Raw genomic sequence first — 21260 nt, forward strand, 5'->3', positions numbered from 1 at the left:
TTAAATATTGACCTATTCAGACTTTCTTCCCTTTCTTAAGTCAGTTTTGATAATTCATTTTTCCTGGAAAACCATCCTATTTCATCGTGATTTCCATACTTTATAAGTTATTTCTCTTATGAAATATTTATTTTTGTATCTCTTGACTAATAGGCCAGAGGTTAGTTAGTGTTTCTTTTTTCCTCTGGAGATTAACTTTTTATTTTTGTTGATCAGATCTACTATTTTATTTGTTTTGTTTTCATTGACTTTTGCTTTCAAATCTTCCTTCTGTTTAGTTTTCATTCTTGAGTCATATACCTAATTTATTATTTATTTCGGGTAATTTTAAAAATTGTGATAAACACATAGCATAAAAATTAGTAACTTAACCTTTTTTAAGTGTTCAGTTGTTGCTGTTCAATCACGCAGTCATGTCCAGCTCTTTGTGACCCCATGGATTGCAGCACGCCAGGCTTCCTTTTCCTTCACTGTCTCTGGGAGTTTGCTCAAACTCATGTCCATTGAGTTGATGATGCCATCCAACCATCTCATCCTTTGTTGTCCTCTTCTCCTCCTGCCTTCGGTCTTTTCCAGCATCAGGGTCTTTTCCAATGAGTCAGCTCTTTGCATCAGGTGGCCAAAGTATTAGAGCTTCAGCATCAGTCCTTCCAGTGAATATTCAGGGTTGATTTCCTTTAGGATTGACTAGTTTGGATTCCTTGCTGTCCATGGGGCTCTCAAGAGTCTTCTCAGTTCAGTAGTGTTATATATATTCATGTTGTTCTGAAACAAATCTTCAGAACTTTTTCCTCTTGCAGAACAGGAGCTCTACTCACTAATCAGCAGCTGTCCTTTTTCTCTCTCCAGCTGCCGGTAACCACAATTCTACTTTATATTTTTATTAATTTGATTGTTTTTTTTGGTAGCTCATGTGAGGAATCACAGTGTTTGTCTTTTTGTGACTGGTTTATTTCATTTACCATAATGTTCTCAAAGTTTATCCATGTTGAAGCATGTGACAAGATTTTCTTCTTTTTAAACTTGGATAACCCTGAGATTGTATATATATACTTCATTTTCTTTATTCATTCATCATCTGTCAGTTGACATTTGCATTGCTTCCTCCGCTTATCTATTGTGAATAGTGCTGCTTTGAGTACGCATGTGCAAATATCTCTTTGCGATCTTGCTTTCAGTTCTTCTGGCTGTATACCCAGAAGTGGGACTATTTCTTTTTTAAAATCATCAAAATTGGTTCTTGGTGCTTCACTTGTTAGTGATTTCTTTATATTTTTTTCCTTTTCTTCAAACATTTTAACACTTTTGAAGTCTAAATGCTTCTTACAACAATGTGTACATTAATGTATTCTTTTGCTGTCTTCCATATAGCCCTTCTTCTTCTTTTTTTTTTTTTTTTTTCATATAGCCCTTCTTAGATCACTGGTGAATCACAGTGTCTTGAACTCAGAAATAGGTTTTGATAATAGGAAAAAATGACACTTGTAGTTCATTGGTGGTCTTACAAATTAGGTGATGTTTAATCTGGCTTTTAATGGCTTGAAATGGTTCCCTCCTATAAAGCCATGATGGATACATGCATACAGGTGGACTTTAGACTAAGAAAAATAGAGTTCAAAAGTTTCCATTTCTGTGAAATAAGATACTCTGTTTGAATTGAATGGTTTTTGTATTGTAAAAATACTAGTTTAAATTTGGTATATATTAGAAGTTTCTTTTATAAGCAGGCCTCTTTTGTATCCTGTGCTTTGCTAGAGGCAGCTTGTCTTTTAAAAGATCTGTAGAACAGTAATCACCACTCTTCATGGACTGTATAGCCTCTGCTTATTGTCTTTATCTATTCATATGTTTGTGGAAACTGGCAGGTAGGTGGTAATAGCATTGGAACTGAAGCAGTAAGTTTTTAATTTGGACTTTAAAGCCAGATTCATTCTAAAAAAGCTCCTCAAAAAATTGTATTGGGGAAATCTGTTGTAAAATGCTTCTTACTTTTTCAAATTGTGATGTACACCAGGCATCCTTGGAAATCTGTTACCTTTTTTTACCCCATAATCTAGCACCACTGAGCTGATCTGGAGCTTGGGCCAACAGTGATGGTCTTTGAGGAAAGCAAGTCCCTTATTTTGGATGCTGCTGGATAAGTGACTAGCTTCTGACATTGTTGAGGTCCAAAATTACTTTTTATTTATCCAGTATGTAGAGGTGCAACTAAACAAACTTAGCAAAGAGGTGCGTCCTATTTCTTAAGGAAGCAGATAGTCTGTGTCCCTAGCATTTCAAAAGTGGCAGGGTCTCTGAACCTAAAACTGCCCTAAAAATAAAGCCTATTAAAAATATTTACAAAAAGGAAAAGAAAAAAAGTGGCAGGACTTACTGTTGAAGAATGTCAAGTCCCAGAACCAGCTGAGGGATAAGAGCCAAGAGGTGAAAAAGGTCCCAAATAGGGTAGATGATATCCAGAAAGAGAGTTGTTTAGAAGTGACTGTTAAGTCATGGACTCTCTTTCTGTTTATGGCATATGTTAGGTTTTCTTTTCTAAACCCCTTGGTGCCAGTGCGTCTGGAGACTTCTCGATTGTCTCATCACGTTTTAAGAAAGATGATTACAACTCTGAAGGAAGTGTGCTGTCCACTGCCCTTGTTATTTAATAATGCATTTTGGACTTTTGAGAATGTTGGTCTGTTAAATAGAAGCTTCTGGTCAGTTGCCTGTAATTCTTGTTAGCATTATCCACAATATAATTTATTCCTTTTCTTTATAGGCATTTGATCTAACAGAACAAAGATACGTAGCTGTGAAAATTCACCAGTTAAATAAAAACTGGAGAGATGAGAAAAAGGAGAATTACCACAAGTAAGTGATACTAGAGTATCTGATTTTTCAGAATTTAGTGTTAATAGCTGTAGTTTGAGCACTGTGCTAAGAGCTTTACATGCATTGCTGTTGTTTCATTTAATCCTCATAACTGTCCTTGGAGAGTAAATAAATCTTCCATCTTACTGATAAGGAAATTGATGCATAGAAATTGAGTAATAGCTAAGAAGTGGCTGAGCCTGTATTTAAATCCAGACTTCCCTTAATCCAGGCCCATGTATTTAACCCTCCCCTTCCATTGTGCCTCTGAAAGTAGCTATAATAAACAAGTAAAGCCTCATAAATTATTGTTGCTTGTCTGTAGAAAATGTGAGAGCATTCTTTAGTGGTCTGGGGACCCGGGAGCATGGGGTGGGGCTTCTGCTGCTGCTTCAGTCATCTCCTCATGGAGGAGACCGTGCGACACCTGCTGCCCCTCAGTGTGGTCCTCAGTGCTGGACCCTCCTCCCCCGTCACAGGCTTCGCGACTCAGAGTTCTCATCCTCAGTGTCCCACTTGCTGTGCTTGCCCCTTTCTAGATGCCATTGTGGCAGCCCTCATCTGTCCTGGGGGTGCAGGATGGGAGGGTGACTCATTAGAATGAACAGTTCTTACATGTGCAGGTATGAATGTTTTTCTTCCACTAACGTCAGCCCTTGCCTGTCTCTGCCCTGAGCTTCAGAACATTGAAGTTACAGCTCACTTGCTTTGGAGGCCACTCAGACTTTTCTGTTAGAATCTCCCCTGGCTGTTAATATTGTTTCATTTTTGTAGGAACAAGTACTATGTTAGACATGTCCTACCCCTGAAAGGAGAGACAGCCCCTTTTGATATAAAGCAGTCTACCTCCATTCTATAAAAGCACTTTTGTTTTCTCTTATAAATAGTACTCTGGAGGGAAAAAGGCAAAAGAGTGGACTTTGTTTTAGGTGGCTTCTAAATCTCAGTGGGAAAATAAAACATTTCTACATCATTAACCCATTCTTGAGGCTTGGAGCAAGGCAACTCCTGCTTTATGGCTACTGTTCATCAGGGACCCAGGAATTCTTGCTGCTCTGTGCAGGTTGGCAGAGGTGCTCAGCGCTAGAAGAGAGAATGGTCCTGTGGCATTAGGAGAGAAAGCGCTTAGCAGAGGTGGGAAAAAGGATGCTATGTGCTCTGTGCATGGCACTCTGCCTGTGTCCGTGTGTGACAGGCGGCTGCAGTCCAGATGCTTCTGAGGAGCAGTTACATTATTACAAGTACATTCCAGGTACTCGACAGGCAGGGACAAATGGCATGCGGCCGCAATTGCCAGGGAGCACTTAAGAGAAGACACCCACATGTTCTGACCAGTTAGGAAAATGGTGAGAAATGTCCTCATCATATTGAGACTCAAAGAGTCACCTTAGGGTATAGGAACAGTCCCTGCATCTCTTTCACAGTGTTCTTCGGCTATCCTCGGAGCCTGTTCTGCAGCTTGTGTGCGCTGCCAACTCTAAACCAGCTGACTCTACAAGGGATGGACCTTGGTGAACCTTGAGGAGATAGTTCCTCTGCAGAGATTTATACAGACTTTGCCTCGTCTCCATGTCGCGCTTTCAGGCTGAGTTTAAAGAGAACTCAGGGGTCGAAGACTGTGGTGATTGCCCATGGGGGTTGTGCTCACTGTAGCCTTTTGAAGCAGTGAGGAATGGACACCAGGACCTCCTTGACACACTTGGCAAGCTGTTTAAGTCCTGGTGGGTGTGGATGGGGTCTCCTTTCCCATTTGTGCCTGATGGAGTCGCAGAGCAGGTGAAGGGGGTGGTCTTGTGTCTGAGTTCTTAGAGGTTCAGCTCAAGCTCCCAGTGTTGCCTTCTTATTCTTTGCCTCCTCACCAAGGCAGGAATCACGACTCCTGAGCACCTTTTATGGAGCCATCTGAGCAGGAGCCATTTCCCAGTTGATAAACACACTGGTGGAGGGGTGGGTGGTGCAAAATTTTTGTGACCTCCATTCATCCTTCTGGGAAAATTCTTACAGCACTTCCACCTTTCTTGGAAAGATTTTGCTTGCTAAGTGACAATAAATCATACAGAGGAATTTTAGGCTATAAGTAATAGTGAATTAGCAATATGGCATTAACCCCCTTGAACTGAGAGATTAAGGAGACATATCAGGCACTGAACAGATTTTAGAGAGTACTTCAAAAATTCAGTGTGAAACTGAAAAGGAGTATTTCAGTGTTGTGGTCACATTATAAAATATGAAAATACTACTGTTACCTGCATATAGTAAGATCTTCTGCTTGCTTTTTCCTTCATGGGGATGACTTCCCAGCCCCATCTGGAATCAGAACATGTATTTGGGTGAAAAAGAAAGAAAAATTCAAAGAAATTGTATTGTTTTATTTAGAGTTCTATTTTGCACCCCCTTTCCTCTCCTTTCTCTGCAAGTAATAGAAGTAAACTGATTGTTTTGCTTTTGCATTATTAAGCATTAATAGGCATTAGTTGATTTCTTTAACCTCCCAAAATAGATATTAAGAAATTTATGGTAGGAAAAATTTCATATAAAGCTATCCACAGAAGTAACTGTATCTGTACTCTTGTATGATAGATACTCTCTTCTAATTTTCTAGGATATAATTACTGAAAGTCTAAATATATATCTCCTTAGAGTAGAAGACTAAATGGATCAGTTTCTCATTTGTTTCCTTATTTATAGTGCATTAGTCCCTTCGATGTTTAGTTGCAATTTGAACATATGAAGGATGTAAGAATATAAGGAGAACCTCTGCCTTGCCTGGTGAACTGTAGCAAATGGCTTTAGAGCCCGATGTGATGTTGAGGGGGGTCCTTTCATGACACACAGTTTCCTTAGTTGGCAAGGACTTGTGACAGTTTCTTTAATTTATAATTTTTTCTTCCTTTATTTTCCTCAGTTTTTTAATATCTCCATGGAGAAATTGGTCTCTACTCTGAAATGCACAAAATCAAAAAGTTAAACGGGCAGAGAACGATAGCTTTCTAGTGTGTGAGAATAAGAAATGACTTAACAGTAATCTGTTTAGACCATAGATTTCTAAACTTGTTTTTTTAGAAATAGTACCACCTTTATTTTACCAAATGAAATGAGGTATTACATGATTTTTTTTTTTTCGTCCATGCTATGAGGCATGTGGGATCTTAGTTCCCCATCAGGGATCAAACCTGCTTACCCTGCACTGGAAGCGTGGTGCTGCTCCAACTCAGTGCTGACAAGTTTTTCTTTTCAGAAAGACATAAAGATACTGATGAGGACTTCCCTGGTGGTCCAGTGGTTAAGGATCTGCCTGCTAATACAGGGGACGTGGGTTTGACCCCTGGTCCCGGAAGATTCCACATGCCGCAGGGCAGCTGATAAGCCTGTGCATCGAAACTACTAAACCCACATTCTAGAGTCCATGCTCTGCAACAAGAGAACCCACCACAACTAGAGAGTAGCCCCTACTCACCACAGCTAGAGAAAGCCTGTGCACAGCAACAAAGACTCAGTGCAGCCAAAGATTCTTTAAAAATGCTGATGAAAAGAAGCATTAGAAGAAGCAAAACTGCCCAAAATGGCCACTTGAAAAATAAACCTAATCAAACAGCGTTTTCTTTGGGGAAGAACATTTAATCACTTTTAGATTGCTATTCTTCCCCTCCCTCTTCCCCTAGTTGTTCCTCAATTTTCTTCGATTGAGTACTTTCTATGTATTTTTGACATGCTGAAATACATTTCAGAAAACATCTTTTGACTCCTACGACAAAATGCCCCAAACTAAATGGTGCTAGGTTACTTAAAATATAATATCCTAAAATATATATATAATAATATCCTGTTACTCTTTTTAAGTAAGAACTAAATTTTATTCTTTAAAATTCAGTATATGAATACGTCAGATTACATAGTACATTTTTCTTCCTTATCTTACTAAAGAAAAAAGACATATGTATGAAAAAACATCTCTTAATCTAAGAAAACTAAGATTCCCATAGTTTCAAACTTTTTATCAAATTAGCATTTTCTTAGAAAGTAATGCTTTAAATTCTTTTTAAATTTTTTAAAATTCTTTTTTGTAGAGAGTAGGATTGAAAAACAAGTCCAATGCATTTGTAATTGCCTTATCTTACCAGCAGTCCTTTTACTCGTGAGTTTACATGCCAAAATTGATCCCTGTGATGGAACCCCAGGGTATAAACATTTGTAGGTAGAAAGTATCCGCTTCAGAGAAAAGAAAAAAAGTGCTGTCTGAATCATTTTTAAACCTCTGCTGTTTGGGTATCAATATAAAAGAGGTAAGGTTATCACAGAATGAACTTGCAGAGGATAAAAGTTAGTGCCTCCTGTTGTCCCAACAGCTTGGCAGAGGCCTGTGGAGAAAACAGGGTGAAGGAAGGCCAGAGGACTCGATGGCCTTGAATGGAGCGGCTGTGCGGGAGCAGTGGGGCAGTGGGTGAATCAGGAGGGTCCTGGAAGAGCCCCGAAGGACAGGGCGAAATACAAAATGTTAAATGCTTCCCTGTAAACAGAATACAAATATTTCCTTTTGTTCACAGGCATGCATGTAGGGAATACCGGATTCACAAAGAACTGGATCATCCCAGAATAGTTAAGCTGTATGATTACTTTTCACTGGACACTGACTCGTAAGTACTATGCCATTTCTAGCTTAGCAGAGAATATTATTTTCTTGCAGTGTGTTGATGACTCAGGGAATGGAATTTAAACCTGGGACCGGAAAATACTGCCTGAGGGGGCTAAATGTATTTACGGGCAAATGATTGTATTTGAATTCAGATTGGGGCCAGCACGACATGCATTTCTTGGCCACAGGATGCGTGCACTTGTGTGCTAGTCAGTGCTTAACCAGCATGGAGGGGAAGGCATAGGGCTGATGGGTACTGTTTGCCAGTTTCTGTGAAATAAGACTCTGAACATGTCCAGTTTTTTTAAAAAGGGGGGGGGCAGCTTTATTGAGATAGGTTTATATACCATATGGTTCACTCATTTAAAAGCACACAGTATTCATAGGTACGTTGCGGCCATGACCGTAGTCAGTTTTAGAACATTTTCTCCACCTCAGAAAGAAATCCTGTACCTTGTTCTGTAATCCCCCTTTTCCTCCACTCCACTCCTGCTGTAAGCAACCGCCTATCTGCTTTTTGTGTCTATAGATCAGCTATTCTGGGACTTTCATAGGATGGATCATGTAGTGTGTGAACTTTTGTGGCTGGCCTCTTTCACTTAGCATGGTGTTCTTTTAAGATTCTTCTTGTGTCATTTATCAGTACTTCATTCTGTTTCATGACTAAATATATTCTACTGTATGCAAATACTACCTTTTGTTTATCCATTTATCCTACCAGTGGCTTAAAAACTAGCTCACAAGATTTCTGAAATTTAACTCTCAGCTCTCAGAAACTGGTACAAATTGGTGCTGGCATACCACAGACAAGCAACAGTCAAGTGAGGCTGATGAACACTGATGGGCCTTTTGACGTTCTAGCAGTATGATTTCATCATAGAATTATAATGAAATGTGGCAGAGTCTAATGCTACATCTGAAAATATAGGTTGGTTCAGAGGCCTATAGGGATTTCAGTCCAGCCTTCTCACTTTGTAGGTGGAGAGTTGAGGACCAGAGAAGCTACATGACTTGTCTGAAATCTTTAATAATCGTAGGCATTGTTGTATTTCATTACTTGGTATAGGTAAGCTCTCGATCTCTTGGTTTATCCAGGAGTTTAGAAATAGTTCAGCATTTGTAAACATCTTCTCTGTTGGAGGCTGAATTGAATCAGGAAAGCATGCTTAGGCCTGGCCCGCAGGAGTTTCCTTCCCCCTCCCAGGGTGTTGGGCCTCTTCAGATGGCGGCTGTCTCAGAGCTTGATGTGTGAGAGCCCATCCACATTTAGAAATGGCCCCAAAGGGAGACCATAATTCCCTTTGGAAACATCCACTCAGGGATTTCCCCTTTCCAGTCACGTGCAGTCAGCACAGTGCTGTGTGTGGTGTGGAGTGGGGTTCAGGAAAACAGCAAGTTAAAAAGCAGGTCTCCACAGGGTAGCTTTATTGTTTTGCTTTCAACAAGTTCCTTGAATACTAGGAAGGACACACATACCCCCCAAATATAAGCGCAAAAATCATTTCAAAAATAAATACAATGACTTGGATTAACTGCTGTTTTGAATTGTATACACATTTTTAACTAATATGAGAAATTGAGTTGATTTTGCACTACTCTTGAGTTGTTTACTTTGTTCTTCCTGTTGTGTGTATGGTGAATTTTTCCCCAAAATAAGTCAAATCTTTGTTTTAGAAAGTTGTCTGAGAGTTGAGTATTAAAAATGAGATTTTATTTTCAGCTTGCATTGGGTCCAAAATAAATTCACTAAGCCTGAGAGTCTATGCCTCAGATTTCAGCATATCAGATCAGAGAAATTGATACATTCTAGGCCTGTTTTCTCAAATAGAATGCTAGCATGTTGGGACATGCTATGTTTTGTAAGAAGCATGAGCTGTTGGTCAGTTTGGGGGTCCCTTGGGACTGTGTGTGTCCACATTTTGTTGCTTTGCTTCCTGAAGGTCTTCAGTGGCCCTTAGGCCCTGAACGGGAGTCCTGTCTGTTTGGTCTTAGATGAGTTGGCCCTTGTAGGCTGTGTTCACCAGGCTCCTTTGTCAGTTGTTCAGTGGGATTAATTCAGTGGGGAGACAGAAGTGGTGGTGGGTGGAGACTCCTCCCCCAATGGTTCCAGGTTCCCTTGGTGACCCTGGTTCTGATTGCACCATCTCCACCCTGTGGCCTTAGGGTGCTAATGACTTCCTGCTCTAGATGATTTCTGGCCTGCTCACTGGCCACTTTGTCTTCTCAGCTCTTCCATCATCTGTGTGATTAGTTCTCTGAATTAAAGCCTCTCTGTTTTAAATACTCCAGTAATTTTTATTTGCCAGCAAGACCCTGAGTGATTTTGCCATATTGTTACAGCTTCAGTTCAGTTCAGTCACTCAGTCTTGTCCGACTCTTTGCGACCCCGTGAATCACAGCACGCCAGGCCTCCCTGTCCATCACCAACTTCCCGAGTTCACTCAAACTCAGGTCCATCGAGTTGGTGATGCCATCCAGCCATCTCATCCTCTGTCATCCCCTTCTCCTCCTGCCCCCAATCCCTCCCAGCATCAGAATCTTTTCCAATGAGTCAACTCTTCTCATGAGGTGGCCAAAGTATTGGAGTTTCAGCATCAGTCCTTCCAATGAACACCCAGGACCAATCTCCTTTAGGATGGACTGGTTGGGTCTCCTTGCAGTCCAAGGGACTCTCAAGAGTCTTCTCCAACACCACAGTTCAAAAGCATCAATTCTTCGGCACTCACATCCATACATGACCACTGGAAAAACCATAGCCTTGACTAGACAGACCTTTGTTGGCAAAGTAATATCTCTGCTTTTAAAATAGTTTAAAAGGTATTCATCTCTCAGGAAGCCTAGCTTCAGTTTATGACTGCCTTGGAAGACAGACACATGACCGTTCATACTGTGAATGCTGCACAGCTTTAGATCTGTGTGACGTACTGGTGTAAGTGAAAGAAAGAACTCATACTATATAATGATACATTTGTTAGAACTACAGATGCTGTCCTTTAAAAAGCTCTTTTATACCTTGTGTATTTAACAAAGAAAAATCATAGTATATGCAGTCTGCTAGGAGCAGTAGTATGCAGTCAGCCATGGGGACCTGGGCAAACCCTAGATTCTTTCTTACTGTCAGCACCCGGGATCATATAAAATGTTTCCAGTGAGGACTGTGTATTTGATCCTAACATACTTGTTTAGAAAGGGAGCATCCTGTGGATAGTAGAGTAAGTGTCTAGCTTAAACACATGACAGTTCCTGCCAGTATTCCTGAAGTCTGATGCAAGAAGCCGTGTGCCCTGGGTGAACTTTAGCAGAGCAGGTTCCAACGTGAAGGGTGCAGACACTCTTCACTAAGAGAGTTGACAGTTTACTTCCTGTAAACTGCTAATACTGAATAAAGAGTAAAAGAGTATTTTAAAGAGCAAAGAAGAAGGAAGTGAGAAGCCATCTACCTTAGCGGTCCCCAACCTTTTTGGCACCAGGGACCAGTCGTGTATGTGGAAGACAGTTTTTCCACAGATGGGGCAGGGGGTGGGGAGTGACTTTGGGATGATTCAAGCTCATTACATTTATTATGCACTTTATTTCTATTATTATCACAGCAGCTCCACCTCAGATCATCAGCATTAGATCCCAGAGGTTGGGGACCTCTGAATTACCTGATGGTTTCACTGGGGCTTGTTTAGTTAGACTTAATCTGCTTGCTTTTATCCCACAATCAAGTGTTGGTTTATTTGTCTTTAGGTTTTGTACAGTACTAGAATACTGTGAGGGAAATGATCTGGACTTCTACCTGAAACAGCACAAATTAATGTCGGAGAAAGAAGCCCGATCCATTATCATGCAGATTGTGAATGCTTTAAAGTACTTAAATGAAATAAAACCTCCTATCATACACTATGACCTCAAACCAGGTATGTCTAATTTTTAGGAGACAGTATTGGTGGTACTTCTTTGGTCTTATAAGTAACTTTCAATTTTATAAAGTTATGGGATTTGGTGGGGGCCAGAAAGGCCTAATAAAATCAGACTCTAAATTGCTGGGTAGGTGTGGGAATAAGAGAGTCCTAGCCACACAGCACGGGGTTTAGGAGGTTGGGTCGTATTCAGCGCTCTGGAGAAACAATGCCCTTGTCTTTAGAGCCAGGGCAGTTCATGATGTCAGTCCAATTAAGAAAGAACTGCTCTGCCAAGCTTGGTTTTGTTTTTCCCCATTACTCACACTGTACAGCAATCCTTCTACCCCAAGTCTCTTTGATAAGTGCCCTCACATTAGCAAATTATTCTCCAAGTATGCCCCCCATTTCATTAAATTCTGAGCAGTGTTTTCCATCTTTTTGTATGGTTACTATCTAACTTTGATAGTTGTTGGCAGGGGAGAGAGCAGTTTGACTTCTGTCTGTTGTCTTCCTCAGCTGTTGCTTAGAAGTCTGCCTGTGTGCTCTTTAGACAGCTCTATCCAGCTGAGCTTAGGTGTTGGGAAGAGTCCCCTTTACCTCCTGGTGGGGACAGTTAACTTTGCCATCCTCTTCTGATAGCTACATATTAAATCTCACTATTTTTTAATGACTAAAGTGAAAGTGAAAGTTGCTCAGTCATGTCTGACTCTTTGCAACCCCATGGACCATACAGTCCATGGAATTCTTCAGGAGTGGGTAGCCTTTCCCTTCTCCAGGGCATCTTCCCAACTCAGGAATCGAACACAGGTCTCCCTTATTGCAGGCAGATTCTTTACCAGCTAAGTCACAAGGGAAGCCCCTTTAATGACTAAATAAATGACTAAAAAATTCATTACAAGGAAGTGATTTTTTAAAAGATGGCTGCTGTGTGATTGGGTTTTCTGTTACTGAATCCATTACATTTTCCTGGCCCAGGAGCTGTAGGTGGCACTGTGGTACTAACTTAGATTCCCGTGTATGTTTTCTTTGATTCCACACCACCCTTCCCAAACTACTGTTGCAAACAGGGTGGCTTAGAGATCCGTCCTGAAAGTTCAGATGAAAGTTTCCCACTATTTTTGACCAACCATACAAATGATATTTTACTTAGGCTAGTTAATTATTTTTTTCCACTGCTCATAGTGCTGGTTTTGGCACATTAAGCAGGTGATTCTTGGAAAAGAGAAATTTGCAGCCAGATACTTACGACTCTCCTCTAGCATCCAGAGTCCAGATTGTTTTATTGCAGAGATTTAAATGTTTGCTCTTATGTGTAAGAGTTGGAGTCCAGTTGTCCTCTTCTTGTCTGTTATTACTACCTTGGCTTTTCCTAGTAAGTCTCTTTTTTATTCATGAAGATTCTTATCTTTTTAGGTAATATTCTTTTAGTAAATGGTACAGCATGTGGAGAGATAAAAATCACAGATTTTGGTCTTTCCAAGATAATGGATGATGATAGCTACAATTCAGTGGATGGCATGGAGCTAACGTCACAAGGCGCTGGTACTTACTGGTAGGTGTCTGAGAGATGGAGGTGTGGCTGTGCTGTGCTGGAGTGTTGGTGATTGTTCATTAGACTATATTCTGTCTGCTTAGGCAGAAATGCTGTATATCATAGTAGACTTTCCTCTCCAAATATTTGCTGTCTTGTCAGCAGTTTGACTCTTTGTATTTACATGAATTTGTCTTAATTTTTCTTCTTATTCTTAAAAACCATTGAGAGAGGGATTATGCGTGACCAGGCATTTTGAGTTGTGTGTTTGCTCCGTAGGTCAGGCCCTACCGTGTACATGGAGAATGAGGTTACTCATGTGTATGTAAAGAATGGCCCTCACTTCCTTTCAGAATTTCAAATGCAGGTCTCTCTCTTCCTGAGTTGATGGGATGAGGAAGTTTTTTCTAGAGTTGCCTGAAGATGGTGGACTGAAGAACCCAAGAGTTTTGAAGATTAGGATGTAAAATAAGCACAGCATCCCTTGAGATCTAAACAGGAAAAAGTGAGCATGATTTGCCAAGAATTGTATCCATTTCTGGCAGCCATGCTCCAAGAGGTTTGGGCCGCATTTCTTCCCATCTGCCGTCACTCGCCCACCCCCGGCCACTCTGCCCAGCTGGCTCTGCCTGCCTGTTGTGTGCCCTGCCTGTCTTATTCCGTCTCCTACTCCTTTTGACAGTAAGCACCATGAAAGATACCTGCGGCTCAGGCATTTTACTTTGTGATTGTAAAGGTGTTAACAGAGCTTCCTTTTCACTTCTGAGGTGATAACACAAAGCCACACATTGGAATGTTTGATTCTGAACATGGAGAAGCCTCCTGTAGCATTAAAGGAGGGGAAATGCATGCAGTTAAATCCCAAGGTCAGTTGGCCAGATCACTGATGTTTGAGACTGGAGGACCCTGGCCCTTAGCCAGTCAGTGACTGGGAATGAGGGTGTTGATGGGAAGCAGACAGAGAAGAGGGGAGCATCAGCCCTGTTGTCACCCCCACCATACCGAAGAGTCGATCATGCCCTGCTAAAAGCCCGTGTACACACAATCCCAACTCTCCTTTGCTCCTTATTGTTTGTGGAGATGGTACCTATAGTGAAAATCAGTCCCTAAATTAGAACTTTGAGATTCTAGGTTTAAAATAGAAGCTACACTTACAGTGTTTATTCACTTGGTGGTTTTTGTGGGTTCCTGTCAGTAAATGATACAAAAATATCTGCTGTTGGAAATTCTGGAAGTAGGTCTATACCTCTGTTTTATAAATTCACTAGAACTTGGATTTGAGCTTTTTCATTTGATAGCTTGTTCTTTCTTAAAGGTGAAGATTTTTCACATTTAAATTAGTTATCTCATTGCTGCCTGTTGCTGTATTTGCTAAGCTATAAAATTCAGTAGTTTGGCATTTACATAAAAGTATGTAATGTTTGGGATTTGCTTCAAAGGAATCTGGGGGAGATTAAGAGGGGTGTACATGAACAAAGATTTGCCATGTTGACAGTTACTGAAGCTGGATGATGTTTACTTGGGGGTTCATTTTATGATGTTTTTCTACTTTATATTTAAGACTTTTTTTTTTTTCATGGTAAGAGTAAGGTAGAAAGGAAGCTACTGAGAAAATTAAATTGTTTGAGTTTCTGTGAAGGTTTAAAAAGTAAAAATTCTCCATATTGGTGTTTCTAATCACCGTCCTCACTGTCATCCTCATATTATGTCCCAGAAAGATACAGACAGAATGTGAGGACATAACAAATTTTAAGTAGCATTTGCAGCGTTTGGTTGTTCCAGAATTCTTCTGCATGGAATACTGCTTTTAAACAAGTAACCCATAGACTACGCCTTGAGAATCATTTTTCTCCACGAGGATTTTATCATGATGGCATATGCAGTTATGTTTGTTTTTTAAACACAATTTAGTGCAATATCTTAGAACCCTCTTCTATTCTCCCTCCCAAAGTCCTTGATAGGGACTTAGAATGCTTATTATATGGGTGAAGAACTAATCTGTTTCTTCATTTATAGTTGGGGAAACTGAGACCGAGAAGGTGATATGCTAAACTTAAACTATTAAGAGACAATGTCTTCTGTATTCTCATTATTTGACCAAATTATTACTTTGCATTTGGATAAGTCCAGCAATCTCCATTTTTCCTCACCACAAACAAGAACTTACTTCTTCCCCACCATTACCACAGAAAAGTTATAAGTACATTAAAAGATCATTTTAGAATCAAGATTTTGTTATTTATCCAAGCTCATATTTAAATTATGTATATTAAAGAATTAAGAGCCATGAAAACCTGGGATTCAGGGAGATTTTAGTGGCATTTGGATGAGCTGTTCTTTTTATAGATTCTTTCATCTATATTTTTATTTCTTTACCTTTCTCTCCCCATGCTCCCCTTGTGAATTTTCTGTCTATATTTTCATTTTTCAGTGTATGTTTTGGCTAGACACTTTCATTGTGAAATAATAATCTAAGTCAATGGTCTTAATAATTTTAAAACGACTATTAAAAGAAATAGCGTAAAACTAAACTTCTTAAAAAAAGCCCATCATCTGAACATTTTCTGCCTCTCAACTCTTATGATCCCCTTTCAGCTATACATTTAGGTTTTTACATCAGAAGCACAGCAGGGTTTAAAATAGTTTTTCACAAAACTGATTTTGCCAGCGTGAAATCTGCAGAGGTCGATCTGTTATCTTTAGAATTCTGCCTTCCAGCTGTGCCAATGCTAAGACTCCAGGCAGTGAGGAGAGGCATAGCATTTGGTTTCCTAAATGCTAAGAGGCACTTACCTTCCACACCATACAATTTGGTGTGGTTGGCTGTCCAGCTAGTCTTTTTAGAGGTCAGGAGTGGGTGGGGAGGGAAGGAATTCAGATGAGGATTGAGTTGGGCCAACAGCTAGTAGTTTATTTGGCTTTTAGGCACTGTTTGTTAGTCTTCCATAAGCCCCTGCTCATTCTTAAAGTAGGAAATATAAACTGTCCCTTCATGATTTGAACTTTAATGCCACCATTGATTATAATTGTAGTCAGTCTAGATTTCCAGAAGAGGCTACCTTAAGAAGACACTTAATAGCCACTCTCCTCAGAGATTTATACTGGATCCTGAATTCATTTGGATTTTTACGAGTTATTTATTTTAGAGACTGTTTCTTCTTCTGTCAGCATGAAAGGAAATAACACCACTTGTGTTTTAATTTTGTTGCTACAGCTATCATAAAAGGAAATGCACTTCTGTGTTTCCCTCCTCTTTTTGAACACTTGCTGAATGACATTTCACACTAGGCACCGGCCTGGGAAAGAATGCTTGGGTGGGTGAAGCAGAACTAGGGGGAATATTTACCTCTCTCAGCAAATAGGAAATAGGACATGACCACCTCCTTAGCTTCGAGTGTCTTTATCAGCTGGATCTAAGTTGGCTTTCAGATGTTAAGATTCAGATACTTTTATTTTCATCAAAGTCCTTAGTTTGCCTTTTTGTACATGTCTTAGATTTATACAGTTGTTTTTCTAAGAATTTTTATTTCCCTTTTGTCCAGGTATTTACCACCAGAGTGTTTTGTGGTTGGGAAAGAACCACCAAAGATCTCAAATAAAGTTGACGTCTGGTCAGTGGGTGTGATCTTCTACCAGTGTCTTTATGGAAGGAAGGTAATGCAGATGGCTGGGTGTGGTGGCTTCTGTCTTGGCGGTGCATGCACACAGTGGCACTGTGTAGAGTACTCCCTTGGAATTAATCATTGGGTTATACAGAATGGAATCCTGAAAGTTGTGGTTTGAAGAAAATACAGACTTAATTATAGAAGCTTTATGCATATAAGCAGAAATTTTCAGTTCCAGGGCATCTAATGAATTCTGCTGGGCAATTGAAGACATCCTTTTCTTGCCGTTCACAGTTAGATCTAGAGAGCCCATGCGCCACAATAAGAGAGCCCATATGCCAAGAGTAGAGAGTCCCAATGCAGCCAAATAAATAAATACTTTACACACACACACACACACACACACACACACACACACACAACCTTCCCAAGATCTACTCTTAAGGGTCGCGAGAACTGAAACTTGAAATACCTGCAAGGCTTCTTATTCCCAGCCACCCCATGAGCATAAAGTATGCTTTGTATTTCTATACTGGGGAACTGGTGCCAGAAAGTACTTATTTTCTGTTACTTCTTTTTTATTATGTATTTATTTATTTATTTTTCTTTATTTTACTTTACAATACTGTATTGGTTTTGCCATACATTAACATGAATCCACCACGGGTGTACATGAGTTCCCAATCCTGAACCCCCCTCCCACCTCCCTCCCCATACCATCTCTCTGGGTCATCCCAGTGCACCAGCCCCAAGCATCCTGTATCCTGCATCTTTCTGTTACTTCTCATAAAGGTAATATATTATCTGAATAAGTGAAAAGCTAGGTAGTAAACTACACATAATGGATTTTCACATTTATGTTTTCCTTGTGAGCATAATATCTTGTATATACTGGGATCCAGTTGTATGTTTATATTCCTATTTCTGCTACCAGTGCATTTGTATGTTTCAGTGTTCCCCATTGGGCTGTGGGTATAAACCATTTGGGAGTTCTGCAACTCACTTAGATTCCTAATACTTTGATTACAATCCCCAGACCAAGCTCTTAATTCAGATTTCAGCTTAGTCTTTAACTTCGCTTTGGTCTTTGTTCTTTATTGTACCTATCAAACATTCAGAAACTGTTCAGAACTAATGGGGTTAATTATTATTTATACTCTGATATTGTAGAAGTGCTGCTGATAATGGTGGCAGAGGCTATCTAACAAGAACTGTGATCTCAGTAGAAACACTATAAAGATGACACTAGGTGTGAACTTCTTTCTTAGGAGTTTATTAGAAAACAGCAATTTGTGGCACAGATGAAGCCACTCACTGAGTAGCCCCAGCTCTGACCCACCCCCACCAACTATGTCCTGATCCCTCTCCTCTTTCACTTCCTTCCCATCTTTTTATCTGCATCTTGGGCCCGTCCATGGCACACATACATATTACTTACCACTTTGGGCAAAAGAGTTTGCTGGTTCCTGTTCTGAATCTTCCTTATCTTTGCTGTAAGCAAAGCTTAGCAGAGGCATTGTGCTATAGCAAATGCTGCTTCTGGTCCCAGCTCTACATTAACCTAGATGTTGGAAATTGAGCAAATTACTTCAAAAGCAAGTTACTTCAAATCCACGTCTTTCCATCCTTTATCTATAAAATGAGAGAATTAGAGGAGATCATCTCTAAAGTTCCTTTTAGCAATTCTTGTGGAAATATATGTTTACCTTTCCCTTCTATTTGTTTTTGAATTGTGTTCTCTTTAATTTTAACCAGAGGCCCACCTTTGTTTGTTTTTTTTATTTTATAGCCTTTTGGCCATAATCAGTCCCAGCAAGACATTCTACAAGAAAATACTATCCTCAAAGCTACTGAAGTGCAGTTCCCGCCAAAGCCAGTAGTAACACCTGAAGCAAAGGTAGGTTCTGACCCACTGGCCAGCAGAAACGTCTACTTTGCTTTCTCTATTATTTCTCTGGGTAATTTCTCCAGCCTCTGTCTTCTTCTCGCCGTCTCTTCCCACAACAAATATTTATTAGGTACCTAGTATTAGACAGCTTCCCACGTGGCACAGTGGTAAAGAATCTGCCTGCCACTGCAGGAGAAGAGGGAGACGTGTGTTCAGTCCCTGAGTGGGGAAGATTCCCTGGAGTAGGAAATGGTAACCCCTTCAGTATTCTTGCCTGGAAAATTCCATGGACAGAGGAGCCTGGCGGGCCACAGTCCATGGGGTCACAAAGAGCTGGACATGACTGAGCGACTCACCACAAGTGGAAGTACTAGACACTGTTCTGGGTAGTGGAAAGAGCTGTGACTGTAAAGCAGTGAACTACATAGACAAGGTTTATAAACATAAAATAAAAGATAATTGTAGAAACTGGGGCTATGTAGCTCTTCATACCCAGCACAAAGGAAACGTCCATGTTGGTAGTAAATTAGGAATCCAAATCAAACCCCACTCACAGTAAGCTTGTATGTTTGCAGAACTCTTGGGGGAGACAAGTCCTGGTCAGATTTTCCTTCACTTAGATGTGTGCCTGATCATTTGCTTAACAACTTTTCAAGGGAGAATAAGATACACCAAGAAAGCACTTGCCAGCGTGTGACACACGGCAGTGTTAGTGTCATCTCATCACCTTTCATGTGGTGATATTTGGTAACTACAGTTTTCACTTCTTCAGGAAGTTTACATGAGACCAGATGCAGAACTATGAAGTTAGGCTGTGCCCATGCATACCAGCCAAGGCAGAGAGAGATTTTTCTTTTGGTCTTTGTGCTCTGGGGACAGAGATCTGTAGAGGTCATGCCGCATTCCCCCTCGGGAATGGCTCAGGCACCTGCGCTGGAGAAGGAGTCAGTGGCCATAGAGCAGCGCTGCACCTGGCACGTCTTTTCTGGGTCCACCTAGTGGTTTCCAGGCAAGGCCCTAAGCCCCTTCTCTTTAGGAGACTTTTGCTCTGGGCCCTGGCAGCTGCTACAGAACCTCCTGGGTTCCCTCTTGGGGTGCCAAGATTATTTGCTTCAGGCTTCTTCAAGAAACTTTCTTTTCAGGCGTTTATTCGACGATGCTTGGCCTACCGAAAGGAGGACCGCATCGACGTCCAGCAGCTGGCCTGTGACCCCTACTTGCTTCCTCACATCCGAAAGTCGGTCTCCACGAGTAGCCCTGCTGGAGCTGCTATCGCGTCAACCTCGGGGGCGTCCAATAACAGTTCTTCGAATTGAGACTCACTCCCAGCCACAGACTGTTCGACACACACAGAGTGGACAAATGGCGTTCAGCAGCGGGTTTGGAACATAGCGAATCCAAATGGATCTCATGAAACCTGTACCAGGTGCTTTTATTTTCTTGCTTTTTTCCCATCCATAGAGCATGACAGCATCGATTCTCATTGAGGAGAAACCTCGGGCAGCTCTGGCCAGGCCTCGTAGGAAAAGGCCCCGCCCAAGGTTCCAGCGTCAACGGCCACTGCGTGTGGCTGCTCTGAGTGAGGAAAAAATTAAAAAGAAAAACTGGTTCCATGTACTGTGAACTTGAAAACATGCAGACTCAGGGGGGTCCCTGATGCAGTGCTTCAGATGAAGAATGTGGACTTGAAAATACAGACTGGGCTAGTCCAGTGTCTATATTTAAACTTGTTCTTTTCTTTTAATAAAGTTTAGGTAACATCTCCTGAAAAGCTTGTAGCACAAAGGCTCGGCTGGGGATGGTGTTTGACTTCGGAGGAAAAAAGTTGCTATTGCCCGTTAAAGGCACTAGAGTTAGTGTTTTATCCCTAAATAATTTCAATTTTTAAAAACATGCAGCTTCCTTCCCCCCTTTTTTATTTTTGAAAGAATACATTTGGTCATAAAGTGAAACCCGTATTAGCAAGTACGTGGCAATGTTCATTCCAATCAGATGCAGCTTTCTCCTCCGTCTGGTCTCCTGTTTGCAATTGCTTCCCTCATCTCAGTAGGGAAAAAAATTGAGTGGGAGTACTGAGATGTGTGGGGTTTTGCCATTGGACAAAGAATGAGGTTAGAACTCTGCAGCTTGGAGTCTCTCTAGGTTTTCAACTATTTCTTCACAATTTGAACACTTGACGGTTGTCCCTTTTAATTTATTTGAAGTGCTATTTTTTTAAATAAAGGTTCATCTGTCCATGCAGTCCTCTTGGATTCTCTGAATGTAGTAACCATTGAAACTGTTCCAAAGGCAGGCAGAACTCAGGCTGGGGAGCCAGTGCTGCAGGGAGCAGGAGTTCCCACCCACAGACCCCGTGCACTTGCTGAACGGTGTGCATTTCTTGTTACAATGATATTAAAACTTGATCAGCACATAAGCTTTCCTCTGTTAGCTCTTTTGACAGGAAACAGCCTCCAGCCACCTGAATTATGTGGGTGTGTGCTGGTGTGTGTTGCTTCTGAGATGGATGATCAGCTGAAGATGGAGCTGAAATGGGAGCTGCGTTGCCCCACCATGCCCTTGAAACAGCAGAACACTCGACAGTAGAGGGGGGAAGGAGGCCAGAGTCTGAACATGTGGTAGCCAGCTTGGAATGTTACTGACATATGTGGCAAGAGGGCTCAGCCAGAAATATTTAAAGATGCAGTGCTCAGGCATGCGAGTTGCCTGGGCAAGGGGCAGGCTGGGGGGTGGCGGGGGGCGGCAGTCAGGAAGGGTAGAGAGCACTCAAATGACTCACAACTAGTATTTCTTTTACATGTGAAGAATGCCAGTAGTGACACATTCTCCAGGACCTTTATGGACCTGCCCCTTTCCCCAGTGT

The 21260-nt window shown here is 41.0% G+C and overlaps 1 protein-coding gene across 3 annotated transcripts in view; it reads left to right on the forward strand.

Moving 5' to 3' along the window:
• Positions 1–21033, forward strand: part of TLK2 (tousled like kinase 2) — a 125093-nt gene extending 104060 nt beyond the window's left edge. For all 3 annotated transcript variants that reach the window (XM_068978822.1, XM_068978823.1, XM_068978824.1), the window contains 7 exons: positions 2762–2853; positions 7398–7487; positions 11219–11388; positions 12787–12925; positions 16447–16558; positions 18299–18406; positions 19540–21033. In XM_068978822.1, coding sequence (XP_068834923.1) covers positions 2762–2853; positions 7398–7487; positions 11219–11388; positions 12787–12925; positions 16447–16558; positions 18299–18406; positions 19540–19713 — 885 coding nt within the window. In that variant the 3' untranslated portion in view covers positions 19714–21033. The remainder of the gene's footprint in view (positions 1–2761; positions 2854–7397; positions 7488–11218; positions 11389–12786; positions 12926–16446; positions 16559–18298; positions 18407–19539) is intronic.
• The last annotated feature ends 227 nt before the right edge of the window (positions 21034–21260 follow it).

Source organism: Capricornis sumatraensis, chromosome 8 (assembly GCF_032405125.1).
Source record: "Capricornis sumatraensis isolate serow.1 chromosome 8, serow.2, whole genome shotgun sequence".
Lineage (NCBI taxonomy): Eukaryota > Metazoa > Chordata > Mammalia > Artiodactyla > Bovidae > Capricornis > Capricornis sumatraensis.